At 40.5% G+C, this 24,787-nt stretch overlaps 1 protein-coding gene across 2 annotated transcripts in view; it reads left to right on the top strand.

The window, feature by feature from the left end:
• The first annotated feature begins 809 nt into the window (after nt 1-809).
• Nucleotides 810-24,787, top strand: part of caln1 (calneuron 1) — a 75,669-nt gene continuing 51,691 nt past the window's right edge. The window contains exons 1-2 of one of the 2 annotated variants that reach the window (XM_031284871.2): nt 810-1,472; nt 13,594-13,715. In XM_031284871.2, the coding sequence (XP_031140731.1) occupies nt 13,601-13,715 (115 nt within the window). In that variant the 5' untranslated portion in view covers nt 810-1,472; nt 13,594-13,600. Of the gene's footprint in view, nt 1,473-3,045; nt 3,430-13,593; nt 13,716-24,787 lie in introns of those variants that run through there. The other variant, XM_031284864.2, reaches the window with a different exon arrangement.

The raw sequence follows: 24,787 nt of genomic DNA, 5'->3' as shown, positions 1-24,787 counted from the left end.
TACACATATATATATATATATATATATATATATATATATATATATATATATACACATATATATATATATATATATATATATATATATATATATATATATATATATATATATATATATATATATATATATATATATACACATATATATATATATATATATACACACACACATACACTACCGGTCAAAAGTTTGAGGTCACTTACAAATTTGTACTTACTTACATAATTGCAAAAGGGTTCTCCAATGTTTTCTCACTTAGCCTTTTAAAATGATATCAGATTAGTAAACAGAATGTGCCTTTGGAACACTGGATGAATGGTTGCTGATAATGGGCAATGTAGATATTGCATTAAAGATCAGCCACCCACTCAGATCAGCTGGTATTATATATATATATATATATATATATATATATATATATATATATATATATATATATATATATATATATAGTTTTTTTCGAAAATAGGTTAGAAAAGTAGCCTACTTGTGAGTTTCGTCAAGCTGAGCAGAAAACAACGAGAATACCGGAAACTAGACGATTCCTTTTTGAAGAAATTTTAAAAACAAAAAGAAAACTGTAGATGAAGAGGAAATGAATCAGAGAAAAAAAAACCATTTGTCCTTGATCAAATACAATGCGAAATAATAACTGTTGGAATAATACTAAAACGTTGTGGTTTTCTGGGCAACAATTAGGGCATTATTTTGAAAGTTATTACCGGAAAACAATCTTGTTTTGGCTTGCTTGATACAGGTTCACTTTTTAAAATTTAGAGCCGAAGAAGAGGCGGAATAACACCGTGAAAGAAATGTGCCCAGTTATTAGGCTATTTCTAAACGGTGCAGGTAGTTCCTCCGGTTGATAATCAAACAATAAACCTATTAAGGCAATCAGAATTAACCGCAGCCAATCGCTGCTCTCCTCCTCGATTGCGTGTTGATTTGGGTTGGAGCGTCTCCTTTGGTCACCGGTCTGCTCTCATCAATCCTTCCGACGCTCGACACATGTGCGTGTGGATCTGCAGTCCATGGATTTTTACTTTGAGTCAACGCACCTGTGCAGTGAAAGGTTTTTTTTCTGACTAGACTTAAATATCCGTGAACAAAACCGAATACGACGTGGAATAAGAGAAGAAATAACATTAAGGATGAGAGTTTGGTGAAAAGTGCAACTCGATTGAATGCGCGGTGCGCTGCTGCTGCTGCTGCTGCTGCTGCTGCAGGACTTCAAATCAGAAAAATAACACACACACAAACCAACCGGTGTGACCTTTCGTCTTTTTTACGATGGGAAGAGATGACTGCACTGCTCTCCCAAAATAAAAAAGGTACTAATAACACAACAATCAATCCGGATCGATCAACGAGGTTGATTGAGGGGTCCACCTCAAGTCTCTAAACTGGATCCCACTGCTTGCATCGATCAGCGGATTTGATTGATCACCTTCAGACACTTAACACCCTCAAAGGTAAGTTTGGGAAATTAGACAATAAAGAGGAGCTCATTAGTCTGTTGATGTTTTTTTTTGTCCACATTAAATCACACAAATGCTACAACTCTGAAACTGTGTTTTTAAGACTCTTTAGTCTGGGATAATTTAGTCCAGATTTGACAAATCTAGGTATATAGTGGTTTTGGATCTGGACCTGGTCTTATGTGGTCTACGTATGACCCAAACAGTAAAATCTCCCTTTATTGCATTTTCACAAATAGAATAAGGCTTTCACAAATCTGAAACTGTGTTTTTAAGAATCTTTAGCCTCTCTGGGATAATTTAGTCCAGATTTGACAAGTCTGGGTACAGTGGTTTTGGATCTGGACCTGGTCCAATGTGGTCTACATATGAAAAACATCAGCTTTAAGTTTCCCTTAAATTTCCCCTTAACTGCCGAATCGGAAGCCAACTTCGGCGTCGTACAAGTGCTCGCAGGCCCACACCTGTTGTTTGGATCGGCTGTGACCTGCGGATGTCCGTCCACTCAGAGGAGTCTTTGTTAATATCTGCTGCAGTTTTCATTATTTGATATGGCAGACAGTGCATGCTGTGGAGAATGTCTGAGAAATAAGCTTAAATAAAATTATCATTTTTAAAAACATTTTTTTTTAACTTTTACTTGTTGTGTAATGAGATTCGCCAAAGACTGTAAAATGGCAAAATCGACTGATCCGGGTTTCATAAAGTTTTTAATTGAATTGACAGCTGATCTGGTTAAGATAGGCTAAATCCGTAGATATAAAACTATCCCTCGTTTCCAGCACGACATGCTGTTTTCAAACACAAATATATGTCTTTTAATTAGAATACCGACACTAACCCTGATGATGGTACCTGTTGCATGTATGTAGTTGGTCGCACTGATGACGAGCAGCTAACAGGAAGCGTGCGTGCGTGCGTGCGTGCTGATCGACCGTAGCTGTGAAGCGGTTCAGCAGAGCTCTCACTGTGGACCCACCGCCCTCCCACCCACCGTCACCATCCTCCCGTTGCGCACCGTCCCCGCGCGCTTTCCCGGAGATATGTTGCTGTCTGTGTGATGTGCCTTCCCAGTATCCCCGTGTTGACCTGCAGAGAGCACTGTGAGCATAATCCACTGGGATATAAAGGCTGTGTCACCAACAGCCTCTCTTGTTCGTTCACCTTATCTGTCAGTCTATCTTCGTACTTTCTCCTTGTCTTTTTCTTTCTTGTGGGCTCCTGTTGGTCTGTCATTCCTTATTGTCTGTCTGTCTGTCTACACCCTGTCTTTCTTTTCATCTGTCTGTCTCAGAGTCTCTGCCTCTCTCTTTCTTTTTGCCTCTATCTCTCTCCCTCTCTCCAGCCTCAACCTGTGTATATTGTGAGCACAGCTGCTGCAGACAGGCAGGGCTGAGTCTGTCATTGGGACTCACTAATGAGCCCTCCACTCTGTCTCCCCAATGTGGAGGAATGTTTGCACTGGAGAGTGAGTGAGAGAGCAAAGGGGGAGAGAGGGAGTCATAGAGAGAGAGAGAGAGAGGGAGGGAGGGAGGGAGGGAGGGAGGGAGGGTGGGAGTGAGTGAGGAGCCAAGGAGTGGAGCATGAGAGGAGCTGTTGTACCTGCTGCTCTCACTGCTCAAATATTAACAACGGGTTTCTGGGAACCGATGCCGCTGCTCTGGGACAAGCCCAAACTGTGGAGGCAGCCGGGCTCAGTGGTTTGTGGCAGTTTGCCGCTGCTGCTTGGAGGCACCGCTGCTTCTAATTGTCTGATGGAAGCGGAGGTCATAGAGCCTGATCCACAGGCGATGGAGCTCATGGGCATGACGCCGCCGGGGACACACTCGGAGGTAAACGGAGACTTGCCGGGTACCCCATACCTGAGGGACGGGATGGTGGACGTGATGGAGAGTCCGGCGAGCGAGCCTGTTGTGCTGCAGTATCCTGCTGAGTACAGCCACGAGTATGGGTAAGAATCAGCATGGGAGAAACAGAGAAAGAGTCTGTTGCTGCAGGCAGAATCTGGTAATGTGTTCAGAGAGGGCGCACTTCTGTGGGACGCTCTTGTCTCTTTTCTCAGTTTGGAGAGCGTTTGACTCCTGTTTTTTTAGTGATTGTTTGATGAATTGCCTTTGCACCCAGTTGGCTGCATTTCCAAGCAGCCTGTGTGCCTCTGCTGCACAGTCCATAGCACTGGGAAGTCATTTAACCATAAATTGCTCACACAGAAGGTTCAGGCATGTCTTATTGATCCATAGTAATATTTTCCACCCTATTGTTTACATTACAGGGACAGGTTTTGTGGCAGATTTGTTTCATAACTTGGTGTTATTTTACACACCTTAGGGATAGATATGGTTGGGTGGTAAAAATCAGTTGGTAATTAATCCATTGTAACCATGACTTGCTCAATGGAACTGCTCTGTTTTTACATTGATGATTGCATCTTCTTGGTGTGTGCTGCAGCAGTGTATAATATTGTCAAAGGCTCACTGTGTTTACACAGATCCATACTAGTAGACAGAGTCATCATCGGATGGCATCAAGCTGCCTTACTACATAGAAACGCCACAGTGTCAATAAAATCAAAGTGTGACCAGAATACCTCACTTCTGACTTAATCTAAAGTTTATAGATTCTACAAAATCAATCTTCTTGGCTGTGTTTTAACAGTGCTGTCATTTTCTCAATTAGACATTTTTTTAATGACCATTTGGCTGCTTGTTCTGTAGCAGTGATGTAAAAAAGGTAAAACCACACTGAAAATTTTAGCAAAAATTCTCTCTGTGTGAAAACTTTTGAAAGTATTCTGCTAATTTTCTTTTGCTGTCACATCTCTGATTGTGTTGTGATCAAAAAAGATATTTGAACAACGGCAGAGCAGTGCAGAAGGCGTTAATTGCTCTGTGTGATTCAGAGTGGATAAAGCAAAGCTCACCTTTCTTTTGATTTTATAGTTGGGCAGTTTTCTTTGTGATGGGAAGGAATGCCAGTTTGTAGTTGAAATGGTTAATTATTTTATATACATATAACATATATTGATGGCAAACTTACTTTTAAGGAAAACACTGATTTTATCTTTAAGAGGTGTTCTCAACGACTTTACCTGCTACGAAAGCTTAACAAATTGGGAGTGAACCAAAATATCCTGGAAACTGTATATAAAAGCTTAGTGGAAAGTGTCCTATCTTATAACATGATCATGTGGTATGGTAACCTAAACACCCAAAGGATGAACAAACTGCAGAGAATAAATACAAATTATAGGGAAGCCAAAAAGCACTTAAGCAGTATTTATGAGGAACACATTACAAAATTACAAAGTTACTAGTGACCCCTCCCATCCGTTACACAGCGAATTTGAACTTCTACCCTCAGGGAGGCGTTTTAGATTACCAACAGTAAATAGAAACATCTTTAAGAAATCCTTCATCCCCAATGCTGTGAAGATGCTAAATAACACTGGGAACCGTACTTAAGAATGGAATGTAGGGCGAGGCAGACTTCCGGGTTGCAGGTTTTATGCACAGCAAGCATTTTTAGTAGGCTATATTTATCTATTTATTTACTTATTTACTTTTGTAAATGTAACCTTTGTATAGTCACTTTTTATGAAATGTATTGTCTGTTTTGTCCGTCTTGGCTATGTACTGTTTGTGATGTCCTGTCTCTCTTGTATTCTTGTATCCTTAGTGAAACCGAAGAAAAATGTTCACATCTGTGGACAGTAAAGTTTTTCGTATTCATATTCGTATTCGTAGTGTACCTTGAAAGGGGAATTACATCCTGCTGGTAACTTGGTGTATTTAAACAATAGGACTGGTGTCTTTTCTCAACATATATCTTAAGACTTACTCCTAAAGATGTCAGTGTCATGGTCCTATTTAGAAAGTTGATTTTGTGGCCGGACGGAGTGTCTGCTGTCGGTACACAATGTTCTGCTTGTGTCCCCTCAGTATCGGCCCATTGCTATTGGCTGTATTTCTGCAGGGTCTGATGTGAGAAATTGCCATCTGGCTTCCTTGTCATGCAGAACGCTTTGAATAAAGCAGTGCTCTTTTCATCAGGTTCCACATTGAGGGCTGGTTTGGTACTCTAGTGTGGTCGTGGGCTGATTATTCATTTCTTATAGAAAGAGAAGGAGGTTTGGCACTCTGCTAGCAGGACTGATGGCATGTAGTTATAAAGTTTCAAAAGAAGATCAATATGTACTTATAGTATGTTTACTGCCAGGCATACAGAATCGACTTGGACAAAAATTTGTTTTATTATTATGATAACAGTTTGACTAATCACATGTGAAATATCAAGTGTAGGTCTCTGTGAGACATTGCCTGTTTCTGGACAATTAAGAGATTCTATTGACATAAATATTCATCACCTTATATGGAAGTGCAACATGTTTGAATTGTAGTGCTAAGACTATTCATCAGTTATTTCCTCGACAGAAAATTTAGCGAAAAGTATTTTGATAATCAATTCATTGGTTAAGTCATTTAACAAGCTAACACAACAAATATCTGCTGTTTCCAGATTATCCAATGTGGTGATTGTCTGCTTTGTATTGTATATTGCATATAATAGTTTTGGACTTTAAAAAAGTGGTCTGAATACATTCTGGATTCTCAGATCTTTGAATTTTTTGTCCTTTTGACAAAAAATAAAATATATATATATATATATATATATATATATATATATATATATATATATATATATATATATATATATATAAGAAAAAAAAAAGACAGATACGTTTAGAATTGCCTTTCGGTTTCTAGGTGTCCTGATCTCTTAACCCCACCTCTGTGTTGTATGTTAGGGTGTGATACTAATCAGTCAACAGTGTGATGTCCAGTTGTGGAATGAGTTCATCATGCCTTCCTGCCAGTTCTTTGAGGGCATGCTGCATTTCGATGACAACATTGTTAATGTGGCTTCTACCTCCAGTGTCAAAGTGTTTTGATTAGTCATGTCATCTTTGTCTTATCCATGAAGTGTCAGTACAAGTAGCGCTTTCCGTGTAAGGCATACAACTTCAGTGGAGGTGGTTTTATTTATGTGGCTGCTGTAATTGGGTTTAGTTCTGCCGTGACCCAGTCTTAACAGCACTGGGAAGACTTAAAAGGACTATAATGATGCAACAATAGTTTGTTTACTGTCAGGCTACCTTGAAATAGTTGTACTGTGGAGGACTGGAAATACATTTTAAAAAGTAAACCAGACTATACATATGCTCTGAATGTTTTTTTTTTTTTTTTTTTTTTTTTTTCCTCCAAGTTTAAAATTTCATACCGTTGCAACCCTAATTCTGACCTTTATCTGCAGCCACCCTTTTTTATCAGCTGTCAAACTTAAACTGTCACTTCTAGTAATCTCATCTCTAAGTGACAGGTTTATTATCGTGTGGAAACATCTTCAGGCTTAAATTTGGAGCACAAGAAAGAGCAGAGCGTCAGGTTGTCCACCTTCATGAAGCTGGCCCCCCCATGTCATCCAAACATTATTAAAAACACTGCTATTTGTTTGTGCCGGTTTGTGCCAGTTTGTGCCGTAAAAATTATCGTTTGTGCTGTTAGGGGTTTTAAGTAATTCAGCTTTACATTTTCTGGCCAGTGATGTCACCCAGCCCCCCATTAAAATTAAAAAAAACATTTGTGCTACTATGTTTTTTAAGTTATAACGCTTTATAGGTTACATTGGTGACGTCACCCAGCCCCCCATTAATGTCCAAATCTCCCAAAAATGGTCTCAATCGTTTGAGCTACTTTTGTGCTGATTTGTGCTGTTAAAAAAAAAAAAAAATTGACACGATCATTTTTACAGCACGAACTGGCACAAACGAATAGCAGTGTTTTTAATAATTTTTGGATGACATGGGGGGCCAGCTTCAAGCGGGTAGGTTGTCCCTGTGATAAAATGTCACAGGTCCAATCACAGCTAGTGCAGCCATCAACAACCTGGTTGTCCTGTCAATCCAACGTGTCCTTGAGCCAGATACTGAATCCAGACGTAATCTCTATAAGTTACTTTGGATAACAGCATCAACTAATGGCCTCAACGGGATGTAGAATGTGAGTTACTGTCTTATAAAACTGGGGCAGGTTTATTCTGCTTTTAGTGTCACATGCATGTGTGATTTTGAACATTCTTACCGTGTCCTTGTCAGTATAGATGCAACAGCTCGACGAAAACAGTTAACTGTCCTTAGGCCTCCATACTTTCACACAAGAGGGCTTCATTAGAAGCCATTTAAAAGTAATGAGTAAAATGGAAACAATTAGCTGTTAAATTGATTAGTGGATGGGCTCTCAACTGTGAAGATTTGCTTCTTTTTTGGTTTAATTTAAATGTAAATTGGATTTTGGACTTTTGGTCAGACAAAAAAAAGCACTTTAAGTGTTTGAACTCATTGAAACCGATGAGCAGAACTAGTTTATGCTATTTTATAGAATAAATAATGAATTAATCATTCAAAAAACTAATCTACAGTGAAAATAATTGTTCATCGCAGCCCTGTTGTAAGGGGGGGGGGGGGTCATCTGTGTGTATCCTCAAAGAGTAGGGGATGTAGAATTCGTCAGCAGCTTGCTCGGTAAAATACTGAGGTACCATCCAGTGATTTTATCTCTAAGTCATTTTTTATGGCATTTATTTTTATCAGCCAGTCAATCTGACTATTAAATCCCAGAATCCTCGCCTCTTTTTCTATTAAACTCATACATCACAGTGTGCAAGGAATAGCGATCTGATGAGGGAAAAAAAATAGATGTGGTCTTGGTTGAGGCTGTGGTGATTACTTCCTGATTTAAGTGGTTGCTGTATGTTGCTCTGCTCTTGAAGGGCAAATCAGCTGAGACCTTGATCAATTTAATCAAATGTAATGGTGCTGAAAGCCTGTGAACAGCTCTGTTCAACACTGTCTTCCTAAGGGGTTGCAGATCAGGTGTTTTACTGTTTCATCACATTATCTCACAGCTCATCTACTGCAATGATAAACATTATATCCTGATAAGGTATTATGGTGAAACATTGCAGTAAAATCTTATCGCCTCCTAATGTGCCATGCTCTCTCTGTTCTCATAAACACATCTGCATCTTTGTTTGTTTTCCAGTGATGTCAGGTTTCGTACTCCTTGGTGCATTCGCTCCTTCAGAAATATTTGAAATGAACAAATTAATTGGTGTTAAGTGATACAGAAGCTATTTTTTGTGTCAGGAACACTAAGAAGCCGGTTCATCTTTGTTCATCTCATCGTGGCTGTCAAACGCTCCAAAACAGCAAATCGTTAGGCAGTTTGATTTGGCAGGAAAGGCTGTGTTCTTTGAGGAAGCCTCAAAGAATCTGAGCAGCGATAAGGATTCTGCTGGGACAACTAATTCCCCTTAATAAACATACATGAACATTAAGTCTTAGTTATAGCATCAAATACCACACGAGGAGGCGTTGGGTTGGTGAAAGAAGCTGCAGCAGCAAACGATATGAGCGTGGCAGTTCATAATGTCCGCGCTGTACACCTGCATGAATAATAATGAGGTGTTACGAGCAGTGAATGAGCCAGTGATTACTAAGCTGTTATGAAACAGCTGTTGACAATCAGCCAATACAAGGGCAACTTTAGTGCCCTGCCTGAACATATGCTATGTTTCACTTAATTTGTCGATTACATATTGAAATTGCGAGCCAACAGTCCAAAGCCCAACGATATTCAAATGGCTATGGTCTTAAAGAGAAAAAACAGAAAATCAAATCACATTTGGGAAACCAGAACCCGTCAGTGCAATGTGGGCTTGATAAATAAATGATGTAGTTTCATTCTTGACCTTAGAAGCAACAGTTGAGGAAACAATGTCACCACAAGGTCCATTTAGAACCAAACTGCTACTAAATGGAGCTTGTGGCTGAGATTATTTTCTCACGTATTTAAATGATTAGTTAACAGACTTGTCAAGTAATTTTCAGTCTTTTAGATTTGACTAATCGTCAATTAATTCAGTTAAAGTTGCAGTAAAGCAAAAAAACAAAACAGGATTTGAAGTAGAGTGAGACCTCTTCCTACAGCTCTCCCTCTCCCCTCTCGGTCGCACAGGCGTATGCATGTGCAGAACAGCCAATAGGAAAGCTTTCTCTCTCTGAAATGACCTGTAATTGGTTAAAGTCTCTCGTCACAGGCTAGATTTTCTAAAACAGAGCAAAGAGGAGATGCAGAACTGTAGTTTTCTCTCAGACCACGTGAATTACAATATGCTGAAAGATTTATATGGATTTTTTGCCAAATGACGCCAAAAACAAGTTGCCTACTACAGCTTTAATTGATGAAAGTACTGAAAAGGCTTATGCACTTGCCAGCCTCCAAACCTCCTACAGTACATCGTTGACCTGTCTCCAACTTGTCATTGAACAACATTCTGGTCCTTGTTGCTAAGCGTGGCTGGTCGTCATAGTGACGCCGCAGGAAACTGCCCTGACCTAATGCGACACACACACACAGAATGTCAAAGTTGTGTTGTTTTTGATTCTCGGCATGTGGCTGTTGCCACAGCCAGAAGACAGATTTTGTTTAAAAAGAAGCTGGAGGCAGCAAAAAAAACACAGCTGGCTAAACTATTTTAAAATGGCGGGTTTGTTCAGGACACCCCCGTCTGTTGCTACCAGTGATGACGCAGTGATTAGTGACGATTCTCTCCGACCAATCAGTAGTCTGCAGGTTTTCATGTCACCTTTTGGTATCGCCTCAGATCGCTTGGAATCTCGACGGAGATGATACTAAAAAAAGTACCTGTTGGCAGGTACCAGGTACTTTTTTTTCAAAATGGAAAAATAAAAAAAGCGAATAGAGGCGAGTCGAGCAGGTACCATGTAATGGAAAAACGCCATAAGTGTCAGAAACGTGATAAAACTCACAATGGAATCCACAATAACCTAACCCTACATGATTATCAATACAATATGGAACACATTAAACATACACATAGCTGACTTTTGCCATTGTAAAGCCAAAGAGCTAACGTTTGAGCTGCATGACATTACTGCCTATTAAATCCTAGAATCCTAAGTGAACAGTCTGCTCCAAAGAATTATGAAATGTATGTCGTCTGCATGCTTAATAATTTCGGATCAATATTTCTTCATGTTGGTCGCAGTCATGCAAAACCCAGGATAGTAAACTCCTGCGTCAAACAGCTGACAATATATGGGTTGGCTCGTAACAATTATATGGAAAGAATGGACAAGAGTGGCATTGTAATATTCATAATGACAGCTGAGATGAATGAATAATTGATGAATTAGAAAATGAAAAATCCTGACATTACGTGCGAGGAAAGCTGATTGTAAAAAACCATCCATCCATCTATCCATCCACCTTCGTCCGCTTATCCGGTATCGGGTCGCGGGGGAAGCAGCTCCAGCAGGAGACCCCAAACTTCCCTTTCCCAAGCCACATTAACCAGCTCCGACTGGGGGATCCTGAGGCGTTCCCAGGCCAGGGTGGAGATATAATCCCTCCACCTAGTCCTGGGTCTTCCCCGAGGCCTCCTCCCAGCTGGACGTGCCTGGAACACCTCCCTAGGGAGGCGCCCAGGGGGCATCCTTACCAGATGCCCGAACCAAAAAAAATAAAAAAAACTAACAAAGCTTAAGTTGCAGACGTCTTATTAAACTGACAAACAATAAAGATGCAGTGACCAATTTACAATTTGGGAGGTAACTGATGGCTGGCAGCTCCAACCAGTAAAACATGAGCATTTGTAGGTGCTGGACATAGGGGTTAAAAAGGAGCTAATAGCAAAAAAAATAATAGCAAAAAAAACCATTAAAGTTAAATTGTATCCATTACTGTACAACAAAATGTTCCTGTCAATTTCACTGCTGAGAAAAATCAGTGTTGAAATTTCCTTTGCTTCTGGTTGGCTCAGATTAAACACATTGAACAGTTTTCTTTCATACAGTGTGATTTGTTGAACTGAATACTGCATGTAGGTACTGCAACACATACCATTCTTTTTATTTTATTTATTTATTTCTTTTTGGGGTGATTTTTGCCTTTATTTGAAAAAGGACAGTGTAGAATTGGGGGAGAGAGAGAGAGAGGGGTATGTTGTACTGTACATGCAACAAAGATCCCATATTTGGAATTGAACCCAGGATGTTCCAGTTACAGTGTATGGCATACTGTAAACACCCGGCTACCAAGGTGCTCCATGACAGCCTTGTTTAAAAAGCTAAGAAATTGTTATTCTGTCCTGCTACTGTCTTACTGCGTCCTTATAATGCATGCATTTTACATGGTTACTAATGGCTTTATTCATGATTAGCACTAGCGTGTATAAGTGAAGACTTGATGACTAATAAGAAAGGGACTAAAGCAATTATAAAGAGTCATGAGTTTCTTAAAGTTGATTAAAGACATAATGTATGCAGTTGTAAATAACATAATAACAACACAAAATATGTGATAGCCAGTCCTTTCAAAAGGTCTTAATGTGTTTGTTCATTGACAGGTTTTCAACCAACTCAAAAATGGCCTCTTACTGATAAAGCATTAATAACTTTAATAAAACATTGGGTATAACTACAGGATGCCTCTGAATGCCCTGGCAAAGTCTACTGTATGTAATTGTTTAATAAGAGATGGGGAGGACAGTTGAAGAATTGGACTCATTCACCTCAAGAGAGCATACATTTGTTAATGTGGTTAGTAACCTGGGCCTGCAGCCTGCAAGAGCAGAACGGCTGCACATCAAACTTTTGCTATTGTTTTATCAAAGCGCGTGGTTCACTTTTAGAGGTTTGTGTTATCAAAGCTCTTTTGCTCGGCTTACGGATTACTTATTGTGAGGCTTACTTGACTCTGCAGAAATATGATGTTCAGTTCAGCTGATAAAAGAGACAAACGCATTGAGAAGCTTCAGAGCAGTTCATGTGTTCTGCTCTGCTCTCTCAGCCCATTTTGAACTCCTCATTCTGTCTCAGAAGCATCTCCTCAAAGTGCTCATTGAGACGAAATCCAATTAGGGTGGAGGAAGTAGTCGCCGACTCTCTCTCTCTCTCTCTCTCTGCTCTCTCTGCTCTTTTTTCCTCCTGTGCCCTTGGGCTTCGACTTGTTGAATAATTAATTGCTTCAGTCACATTTGCACATACAGTACACATGGCGTCTGTTCTCTAACACACACACACACACACACACACACACACACACACACACACACATATTCACTACATTTACCCCTAGTTATACGAGTCTCCCTCTCTGTGCGACTTTCCATTTAGTGAATGAGTTCTGCTTCATTTATGGATCTCGTTTATAATTTGCCCCTTGGACTTTCATTTGTTTTAGCTTCACTAATATCACAAATGGCCAAACCAGCTCCCTGTTGCTGATTATGAGTTCACATTTCATGTTGCTTTTTTACTTAATTTTAAGTTTGGTTGGAGCCTTTGTGCACCTCATAACTTTATTCATGATAAGTGACTATAGCTGGTTTAATTTACAATAGTCTATATGCACAATATTCCACTTCAGGGATTGCTCCGGTGCCGCAAGAAATTCTGCCTGATGCATGTCTTTTCATCGATGTCCGTTTGTTGGAATTAAAACCGGTGGATTTACGAGGACTATGGTTAACTGCTCCTCAGATCTCTGCAGGGTGAATCCAGACAGCTAGCTAGACTATCTGTCCAATCTGAGTTTTCTCTCGCACGACTAAAACAACTTTTGAAGGTACACATGTTCCACCAAAACAAGTTCCTTCCTGAGGCAGTGGCACCATGCGGAGCTTAGCGCCGCCTATGACGAATGTGATTGTTTTACAGAAATGCCAATAAACGAGAGCACGTTTTTCTCCCATCCCGGAATGCTGTGTGGACTAGCCAGACCCTCCTCCGCAATGCTGTGGAGGAAGGTCTGTCAAAGCGAGACTACATGTACAAGGATGTTGCCGTGACAATGAAAAATCCTGCATGGGAGTTTCCCCCTGCTGATAAACATTGCTTAGAAACGTGTGTAATGTGTGGAGCTTTTAATTGGTGTTTGTGTTGAGAACTAATCTTCCAAACAAACCCAAGAGGGAAATCTCTCGATCCTCCCTTTCCTTCACTGCTGTCTAAAGGTTTCCTTCTGTTGTCTCTCAGGGAGAAGATGCCGTTCCACCACGTGACGGCAGGCCTGCTCTACAAGGGGAACTACCTGAGCCGCTCGCTGTCGGACAGTGACAGCGATGTGCTGGCCAGCATATCCGTGGAGGAGCTTCATGGTAAGGCTTCTCAATATACTGCCTGGCTGTTGTCCTGCATTATGCTTAATGTCTATTTAAAGTGATTTAGCTGCTGCCTGCCTGCCTATTTAACCCCAACATTGGCAACATTTTACTTTTAAATGAAGATGAGCAGATGACATTTTAACATCTTCTGTATGTTGTTACTGTAACCTGAAAAACATTCTTACATCTATCTATAAAGCGGGAACAGCACCCACACATGCGCAGTACGCGGAAGCATATCTGTCCTCTCTACATGTCGACGTGGGGCTCCAACACACACACACACACACACACACACACACACACACACACACACAGGTGCGGACAGAGCGAAGCTACGTTGCCTCTGCAGTTTGTTTAAAGTGCTCATATTATGCTCATTTTCAGGTTCATAATTGTATTTAGAGGTTGTACCAGAATAGGTTTACATGGTTTAAAGTGCCCATATTATGAAAAAAAAATACGGGTTTCTGAATGTGTCCTGCCTTCAGTCTCCGGGTGAGCTGTTCAAAATCTGCAGGGTTTTCTACGTCACTAGCCGAGGGGGCTAAACCATGCTAGCGGTTAGCCCCCTCGTTCTCAATGGCAAAACACTGCTAAAACACGGCTGCAGCCATGTGCAGTACAACAAAAATATGGTGTTTTTTGATAATTAAACCATGTAAACCTATTCTGTTACAACCTCAAAATACAATTATGAACCTGAAAGTGAGCATAATATTGCCACTTTAATTTTCAAAAAACACCATATTTTTGTTGTACGGCACACTGCTGCAGCTCCTCTTTTCACCCTGTGTGTTGAGCTCTCGGTTCTAGCTACTGAGTGAGGCATCTCACTTCTGTACCATTATTGTTGGGAGTCACACATGCGCAGTAGCTAGGTAAGCACCACTAGCTAGTCAGTTGCAGAGTTTGAGGGAGTGCCACGCTAGCAGCTAGGAGAGCATTATAACATGTGTTACAAAGTGACGCATGTTTGTCATGGAAGTAACGGCTGGACTACAATAGAGCTGTTTGGAGTAGTTTGTGAACAGTGTTTTCTCTGGAAGATGGTAAGTCCCTTTTAGGTGGACTTCAGGCTTTTTCACTGTAAACCTATAACATGCACAAAAAGATATATATCACATTAAAGGAAAGGGAAAAAGCCAAAAAAGCATAATATGAGCACTTTTAAGGCACAGTGAGTCGCGGCAATGCCGGGCGGTAACGCAGTTGCAAGTGTAGTTGCACTTTTCAAAACTCCATGCAGACAGGATTTGCTGCAATATAATATAATGGGGAGCCGAAAGCAGCAGTTAACACTTCCTCTCAGACCAAGGGGGTAAGCCTCTCTCCGGAAAGCGTAGCACCTATGACGCCATTTTGATGCTACCAAGCCATCACCTCCCGTTAGCATTCCATTGACTGCCATTCATTTTGGCGCCACTTTGACAGGAGAAGCTCGCAGGCAGTTTCGACTTACATTAGCTGTTTAAGTTTAACTACTAATGTTAACTAGCATTTTAGTTAGCAATAATTAGTCTGTGCCTATGTTATCTCCTTACATATACCTGCGCTCTTCGTCTCTGCAAGATTGGGAATGATTGAGATTTCTCTTGGCACAGCTACCAGAAGACTTACAACTTTCAGACACGTTGCTCACGTCACATCTACATCTTCGAAGCTCAGTTGGAGGCTGCGCAGTAACGCTCAGCCATCACCGGAAAAGTGCTTCTAATATCCTTCACTGGTCTCCGTCCAGAGCAACGGGATCTGTTGGTCCAGTTTATATACTGTCTATGTCTCAGACTGACAAGCACAACAGGGTTCTTAATGCCCTGGTGACAGACTGACAGGCTGGAGGTTGTAGGGCAAGGCAACTATATTTCTGTAGCACATTTAAGCAACTTGTAATTTAAAGTAGTTTACATAAAACATTAAAGAGCAGTTAAAAAGAGATAGAAAATAAAAACAGGCAAAAATAGAATAAGATAAAAATACAAGTATAAATGTTCCAGTGTAAGAAATGAATAGTTATCTGATTTGATAGGTTGTAGGGACGGCTTTGGGAGCGAAGAGGGAGGGGTTTTATTTTGTGTGGAGTACCAGTAAAAATGTGAACGGTACCCAACCCTTCTCTCCCGGGCCACATTGCTACGCGCTGTAGCGGCTTCCCCAGTCAGCCTAACTGGGCTCCCTCATTCCTTCCTCCTTTCTGAACAGGCACGCACTCCAAACGGGCACTGCACTAGTAATCTAAACACAGCATCTCTTCTGGGGGGGAAAGTATATGTATGTGTTTGTGTTAATTTATTTCCCGATAAGATAAGAAGATAACAGTAGATGAACCTGTATCGATCCTGAGAGAGAGCAGCACAGGGACACGAAGAAATGCAGATTAGTATAGAAAGTAACAGAAATAAATAATAAGAGTTATATAAACTAAAATAAGAAGGGAATAAAAATAGAAACTATACGAGTATTGGGAGATAAAAAGCTGTGGTAAAGTGAGTGGCGTGATCACTAGCAGCAGAGTCAACAGGTATGTGTAAACAGTGTACACCATACTAATATATTATATGATTAAGTAATGGTACTTAGTGTTTTCTGTATTAATATAATGGAATATAATGTAAGAGTCAATGTTATATACAGTATGAACATAATATAGTAAATTATGGTACATTCTGATATAGTGAAGGATTAGAGGCATAGTATAGAGTATTACATAGTATAACTTTATGTTATATATACAGGTAACATAATATGTTGTATAGTACAGCAATACAACATAGAATAGAATGTCAAGTATAATATGTGGTGAAGTATAACATATAAACAGGTATGGCGAGGTATATAATCAGATCAGCAGTCCAGCAAAGACACAATGGAGGGAGAGGTGAGTGTTGCATGCTGCATACAAATGATTATAAACTCACCGCGGCTTTATGTTTAGTTACGCTTCATGCCGGCATAATGGTAATGTAGAACCAGAACTAAGGGAAGCTATTACCAAAAGTCACAGAACAACATTGGTTGTAATAGAAAAGCAACAAAAATGTTGAGGATTAAGAATAATTTTGACTGTACAGTATGTAATGAAACATTAAAGTGTAAACAACAGGTAAAGCACTGCCTATCGTGTGATGTTAAGGCAGATCAGACGGTCACACAGTGGGAGCCACTGCGAAAAAAGGCAACAAGCCTGTACACACTGTGGAATCCCAAACCCATATGGAGCTTAGTTTTTTCAGATTTAGAAATGATGTGGTACACCAGATCGTCACAAGTAGATACACTTGTGAAAGGTTTTGTTTTAAAGGGCAGGTGCTGGTCCAAGTCACCCCAGTCAGTTTTATAGTCAGTAGTGCTTTAAAAGACAACACAGTGCTACAAAACCAGCAACATCCTCCACATCTGAGCCAACAAAGCACAGTAATGCATTATTCTCTATGTAGTTTATCTCACAGGAGCATTTGCAGTCGGCTGGCTTCTGTCTCTGAATTCACATCTGTGCTGTTGCTGAGGATTTGTTTATGAACCCTTTGTTTTCGCGTCTGTCTGGGGTCCAGGTGCTGTAGAACACAGACCTGATCAATTACAGTCTGCCAGAGTCAGCAGTGGCAGTCTCACAGGCAGCAAACAAACTAGACTCCCCCGGACCCAAAAAAAATAAATCCATTGATGCAACATTAATCTGCCGCCTGGAAAATTGGCTGCACAGCGCAATGTAATGGCCAGATACTCTGTCAGGGTCGAGTTTTAATATGCATTGAGATTTTTGCAGTGTATGAATTTCTCATTGCTTTTTCAACAGGTTCATGTTGTTTGGTGAGTAACAAACTGCTTGTGGTTAGAGAGTCCTCATGAGGTCACTAAACACTGTGAAACTGACAAACTGTAGCCTGTCAACAGTAATTACTGTATCAGTATTTACTTAGTCTCACATTGCCAGACCTTCCTCAACAGCCCTGCGGAGGAGGGTCTGGCTAGTCCACACAGCAATCCTTGATGGGAGAAAAACGTGCTCTCGTTTATTGGCATTTATTTAAACCAATCACAATCGTCTTGGGCGGTGCTAAGCGCTGTGCGGAGCCACGGTTCCGCTGCAAAATAGCCTCGGGAAGGAACTTGTTTTGGTGGAACGTGTACAGTCAAAGGTTTGGACACACTTTACCATTCACTTGAATGAGAAAGTGTGTCTAAACTTTTGACTGGTACTGTATGTTCAAAAGTTGTTTTAGTCGTGCAACAGAAAACTCAGATTGGACAGAAAGTCTAGCTAGCTGTCTGGATTTACCCTGCAGAGATCTGAGGAGCAGTTAACCATAGTCCGCATAAATCCACCGGAGTTTAAAATTACAACACTGAGAAAGCGGAAGGTAACGGACATCCGAAAACTGACATCCGAAAAGAGTGACATCCGGCGGAATTTCTGGCAGAAAGTCGTGGACATAGACTAGTATTTATTATACACTAGATGTTGGGTGAGTGGTGGCATCACGGTGGGCTTGCAGAAGATCAACAGTTTGGATGTTAAGACTCTCTTTAGTTATCTGAGATCTGAGATAGAAGTCTTTCGTGCCTTAACAGTTATTGAAGTGCTTGTCAGCAAGGCACTTAACACATAAAAAACTTAACACATTGCAAAATCGCAACAATTTTCAGACCACAGTGCACAGATGTCACACACCCACATTCTGCTGGGATCACAGCTGATTTATATTTCTAGTAATGTCTGTGATGTCCATTGAGGATAAATGTTTATGAATTGTTTTAAAAAAAAATCAGAAAAAAAAGAACTTAAGATCTTGCCTTTATGATAAATTCAAATTCGAATCACCTGCCGTGCACGGAGATTGCTATTAACTGATGCAGAATGTAAACATATTTAGGCTAAAAAAAGGGACTCACAGCTGTATTACAGTCCATGGCATTATGACGCTTTCTGTTTGTGTCCTACAAAGCATGACAATTGTAGCACCGAAACTTGGAAACATATTCATCCAAAATTAAAATAAGAAAAATAATCATTTTACTTTACTAGTTCATTTTTTGATTGTATTAAGGCCCGGATTGTCCTTTCAAGATGGTTTATATGTATCTAGAACACTGACATCCTCATATATCCAATCCTCTATAGATATTTGGACACAGTCAAAAACAGCTGGATTTTTAAAATAAAAAGTGACATGCTGACAATCAGGGTCATACAAGGCTTTCATCAGACACCATTAGAAACATTCTTACCTCTTTTGTGTCACTAGAAACTCCTTTATTTCTCCCATGGCTCCTTTTTCCCGGTACCACTAACACAGCCTCCGCATTCTGCACATTCAACACTTCTGCCTCTCAATATTTAAAGAGGCAATTTACTGTATTTGTCCAGGGCCATTTATAAGCTTACGGCAGCGGGCCGAGCTGCCACACAGCTGTGGGTATGGAATCAGTCAGCTAGTGTGTTTTTGTAAATCTTTCATCTCTCAGGAGAAGCTGCTGTTGCTGTTGGCTAATGCCCTAAGAGTAAGTCATTTGGATGTAGCTGGCTGTGTAGTCTTGCAGCAGGCAGTTACAGCACCAGTGGAAATTTGGAGGTTTGGTATTTGATTCTTTGAAACAGAATTCACGAGATATTCCACTGATCTTAGAGATTTCAGTCTATATTTTTGAACATGAACACACTCCCTGCCAAGCCTGGCTGCAGAGCCGAGCCTCTGATCTGTGATCCAGTCAAAAGCCAAAAACAGGAGCTCTGCTGTCACTCAACAGACGACTGGCTTTGCAGATTTAGTTTGAGCAGAGTTAATCTAGTGTTTCTTCATTAACACTCCCCCATTCCCTCTAAAAGTAATCAACCAAATTTGTAATTTTCTAATCTTTATCGTCACAGCTGTCATTTGTTCATTTAAATGTGTAACACGTACAATGTCATGCAGCCGCTTTGTAGCTTTGTTCAGAGATGCACTGCCCTTCATGACATGAGCGCATCCTTTGTGCTGTCTAAGAGGAATTTGTACATCATTTATTGCAGCTCAGTTGTTAATTTAAAAGCAGACAGTTTTTGTATTTTTCATTCACAAATGCATGCAAATTGAGTTACAGTAGGGTGTAGACAAGGTGTAGAAAAGAGAACAATGCAGGGAATACTTAATTTCAAAGACTGAATGTCCACTCTGTGTGCTCTCTGGTCCGTTCTTACAGTATATTCTTAGGGGAAAACTCTCCATCATATGCCAGACTTGTATCCTAAAAGAACAAACTTGAGCTGTTTGTGCTAAGACTTCCTGTAATGCATGCTATTCATAAGCTACAACAATTTACTAAATTGAACATAGTCTCTACTTGAAATCTCTGTCTGTAAATAACATTTAACATAATATGCATTTGGGGTGGCAGTAGCTCAGTCTGTAGGGAGTAGGGTTGGGAACCCCCATACAGACCAAAGTATGGTGGTGGACTGGTAGCTGGAGAGGTACCAGTTCACCTCCTGGGCACTGCCAAGGTGCTCTTGAGCAAGGCACCAAACCCCCAACTGCTCGAAGCGCCTGTCCATCGACAGCTGCAGCCCCCTCACTCTGACATCTCTCCATTAGTGCATGTATAGGTACTGAGCATGTGTGTGTATTTCAGGCCTGTGTGTTGTGTGTGATAACAACAGAGTGAAAACACTGTAATTCCCCTTGCGTGATTAATAAATTATAAATTATTATTATTGTTATGACAATGATGGACAGCAAGATATTGGTGCATAACCTGTAATTTGTTCAGTTTGATGATGTGCTGGAGTGGGTGCTGTTGTTGCTGAGTGAGGTTGATGCTTTACACCAGGCCAAGAGCTGCACAAGGCCAGTGACCTCTGGTTACCTTTGTGCATTCAGGGAAACTTTTTTTCTTTTTATGCAAATCAAATATTAACTACTTTTTCTGTGACCTCAGACCAGCGTAGGTAGACATTGGCCAGAAAATAATAAATTCAAATTGTAAATTAATTCAACAATGGGAACAGCAGGACAGGAAGTTATTTTTAGGGAGTTTTATGATTGAGAACTAATTTCACCACATATGTTCTACAGTTTAATTTTCGTCCAGCGCAATATCCAGAGGGTGTACTGTATACAGTATACAGTACATTGGGATGGTGAGAGCTCCAGTCTGGCTCTAACAGTAGTCAAGTCAGTCAAGTAGCATCTAGACACTTCACCACATGTTGAGCTAAATCCATATCCACAGTGGCAATCCAGGGTGAATTTTGAGGCAGACTTCAAAATAAAGAAGTCATGGAGACAGGCTTTACAGCAAAAACAAAAATAGGCTTTTTTATTAAAGTATTAGTAAAAGGGCAGGGGAAGAAATATTTTCTAGTCGGCACTTAGGCTCTTCTTTCACTTAGCATGCTGAGCTAGACCAAACAGCAGTGAGCCTGCGGGGGGGGGTTGTCAAGCTTTCCTTGTAAGAGAGAGGGAGAAGGAACAGGGAGGCTGACGGGCACCAGCATTAGGCAGCTTGTTTTCAACTCCATGGGCATAGAAACAACAGTTCCCACTTGGCAGTTTTTGTGCTTGGGCTATGTAGACTCATATCCAGACTTAGCAATTGTCTGACAGGCTTGGCTACAGTATCTACAGGACTGGAAGTAAAGATACCGGTTGTGGAATTGTTACCAGGTGTATTGTATGTACTGCCTGCCTGCAGCACACAGACATGATCACACTAATGATTACCATACACTAGAAGACTCTGAAAAGACGTTAAAGACTAAAGTCTGACACCATCTCACATCAAAAGACAACCGTCTTCCATTTGAAGACAATCTGTCATAATTACTTTTTAGTCACGGACTATAAGATTTTATACCAAGACTTAAAACTTACGCTAACATCAAACACATTTGATTTTGTCGGAACGTCAAGACGAGAAAAAGGCTGACACAAGACCGCTCCGACTGAGCGCACCACAACTCTAGCAAGACTCTCATGATTTAATTCAGATATTGGGAATGTGTCTGCAATACTGGAATCGCTTGAAAAGTTGCTTAGTGTAAGGCAGTTGTGGCGAATGTGGCAGCTGTGGCTCAGGTGGTACAGCGGTCGTCTACCAATCGGAAGGTCGGTGGTTCAATCCCCAGCCCTGCAGTCCCATGTCTAAGTGTCCCTGGGCAAGACACTAAACACTGAATTGCTCCCAATGCTGTGCCATCGGTGTGTAAATGTGTGTGTGAATGTTTAGCTGATGAGCAGGTGGCACCTTGGATGGCAGCCATGGCCACAGTGTATGAATGTGTGTGAATGGTTCCTGTTCTATGTAAATGTGAGTAGTTGTAAAGACTAGAAATGTTCTCTATATATATATATATATATATATATATATATATATATATATATATATAGTCCATTTACATCTAAGGTCGGCATAACTTGCAACAGACAACTTGTCTTAGCAGGAGTTTGGGGAGCTGTCCAGGGTGCTGACTGACTGTATTTTCTCTCTCCTCAATCCCACTGGGACGCCACAACACCTAAAGTCATTGATGATACTGGTGCCAGGAGCCAAATATGGAACCAACTTGTTTTCAGGTCTGACACATTATTAACCAGAGATCAAAATAAAAAGAATCACAATCATTCTGCGTCCACAAAATCCCCAAAACCAACAAACAAAAGAAATGTTTACACATATAATGTAAATGTATTCAGTAATATTTAATAATTTAAAAAAAAAAACATTTTTCCTGTTCTTTTTAATAGCCTTATCCCATATGAGGTTCTTATTAATAAATCTAACAAGAGCTAAAATGATTTATTGATTAGTTGATCGACAGGCACTTAATTACTCTTGTGATTCACATGCAGAGAAAATTCGATTTGGTATAGGCTAATTGGGTGCACCTTGGAGTGCTGGGCAGCTATAATGTGATCATGTTTTCTTTTCTTCTTGTGTTGCAGTTGTGTTGTCTAAAGTCAAAGTTCTAGCACATGTGCCAGCTGTGTCTGTGTCGATGCCATGAAGCAGTGGTTCCCAACCTTTTTTCCTTGGCGCCCCCCCCTACTTATGTCTAAGAAAAGCTGAGCCGCCCCCCCTCCGAAACCGAAGTTGAGGTAACTCTCGAGATACAGCCTTACTTTCTTTTTTGATACAGAGGAGTTATCAACACTTTCACGTTTCTCCGCCATGTTTCATTCATAAAATAGTGATGCCGTGGCGGGATGATAGCAGCTAGCAGCTGACCTGATGACAGCAGGGTCACATGTTAAGAGGTCCCGGAGGTTTGGCCTACTAAGTAGCCTGACTACAATTTTAAGCGAGAACAAAAATATATAGTTTTTATACAGACTTTTGTATACATTATATATTCTAGTGTATTATCATAATTTGTTTAACATGTGCAAATATTATTTTTTTACCTCAACCTCAAACCAGATAAAGACTTGCGCCCCCCCCTGTGATCTTTGCCGCCCCCCTGAGGGGTCCCCGGACCCCAGGTTGGGAACCACTGCCATGAAGCATCGCTGCTGTATCTCAAAGGTCAAGTAGAATGTGATAGTGGGCAGGTTACATAATGCAAGTAAACAGGCACCAGTCATTCAAGCATACATAGTCATGGACACACTCAAAATAAACACATGCACTCATAAACATTTAAAACTGCAAGGCATAATTTGCATACAACATTAACAAACTCTGGGACTTCAGGATTCTTTTTCTTTTAAGTTCGCTGTGACGTTTCTTGTTACTTCTGTCCTTCTGGTAGAAATATTGCTGTTCCAAATGTCAAATTTTGAGTTGGAAAACAGCTCAAAATTTCCCATGTGTCATGAGTCTCTATGGATAGGAGGCGCATTTGTGCATGAAATGGGCTGAGTCATTTTGGTATACGGCATAAACCTAGTCTCCATGGTGTCATGCTGACATCTCTCCATTTGTGCAGGAATAGGACCTGAGCATGTGTGTGTATTTCAGGCCTGTGTGTAGTGTGTGTACAAAATTGTAATTTCCCCACTGGGAATCAATAAAAAGTATTTAAATCAAATTAAATTAAAAGAATATTCTGTTCTCCAGACACAGGAAACTCAACAAAGACCTGAGCGATTGATATATTTATTAATGAGATGCTCATTTAAATTCAGGAAAAATCTGTAAAACAAGTGTTTGTATTGTTACAGATGATGCTGGTGCTGGTGCAGCTGTTTGGGGAAGCGGTGACGTGCTGTTTTGATGCAGGTCGCAGACTGTGACTACTTATTATCTACTGTAGGTGCTCACCACAGTCAAAACACTGTTCTCTATTTCATGAGACAATTAATTAATGCTCCATTTATGTTTTGTTGTTCCAAATCATGTGCCAGCAGACTGGTTCAGAATGGCAGCAGTGCAGCAGATAATGAGATGATAGATGGGCTCATTAATTTCTTAATGATGTCTTTGGTTTAGTTTGGCAATTACTTGGTTCAAGCCGTCAGATAATGTTGGTAGTTTGTTCCCTGAAAAAACACTCAATAGCAATACATTTCCACATTGTTTTTATGAGAGCACTACAACAAATTCTTGGCAACTGTCAAAGATTGTGACCAGTTGTAATTCATGTATTGCATTTTTGAATCATGCATATGATATAACTGAATTTGGCATTTTTTATTTATACCAACACTTGCAGAGAGATGCAGGGTGTGTCCTCTGTATGTCCATTGGAAGAAAAAAACTCTGCCTCTGTAGTTCCCGGGAAGGAGGGAGTTAAACCGTCTACTCCACTTTCCAATCTGAAATGATCCAGTGCTGAACAGTGCGCTCATGCATGCTATGCAGTCATAGTGTTCTTCAGAGGAGTGACATTCCACCTCTATTTAAAAACACCAGATGCCTGTCAGTTTCTCTCTCTTTCCTTGCCATACACCCTCTCCTGTCTGTGGACACACTTATGAAATATGTATTCATTAAAGCACAGCGAAGCCTGTTGATTCCTTCCACTGACGAGGTGATCACACGTTGAGCAGCCGGTGAACCAGCTGCGGACTCAACTGTGTCTCTGCTGTGAGTCAGTTCAGTGATATGTAGCTTCAGCAGCACAGCATGTATGCACCGTTGTTAAAACA

The sequence above is a fragment of the Sander lucioperca genome, chromosome 5 (assembly GCF_008315115.2).
Source record: "Sander lucioperca isolate FBNREF2018 chromosome 5, SLUC_FBN_1.2, whole genome shotgun sequence".
NCBI classification, from domain to species: domain Eukaryota; kingdom Metazoa; phylum Chordata; class Actinopteri; order Perciformes; family Percidae; genus Sander; species Sander lucioperca.
This window is presented reverse-complemented; position numbering and strand designations above follow the sequence as displayed.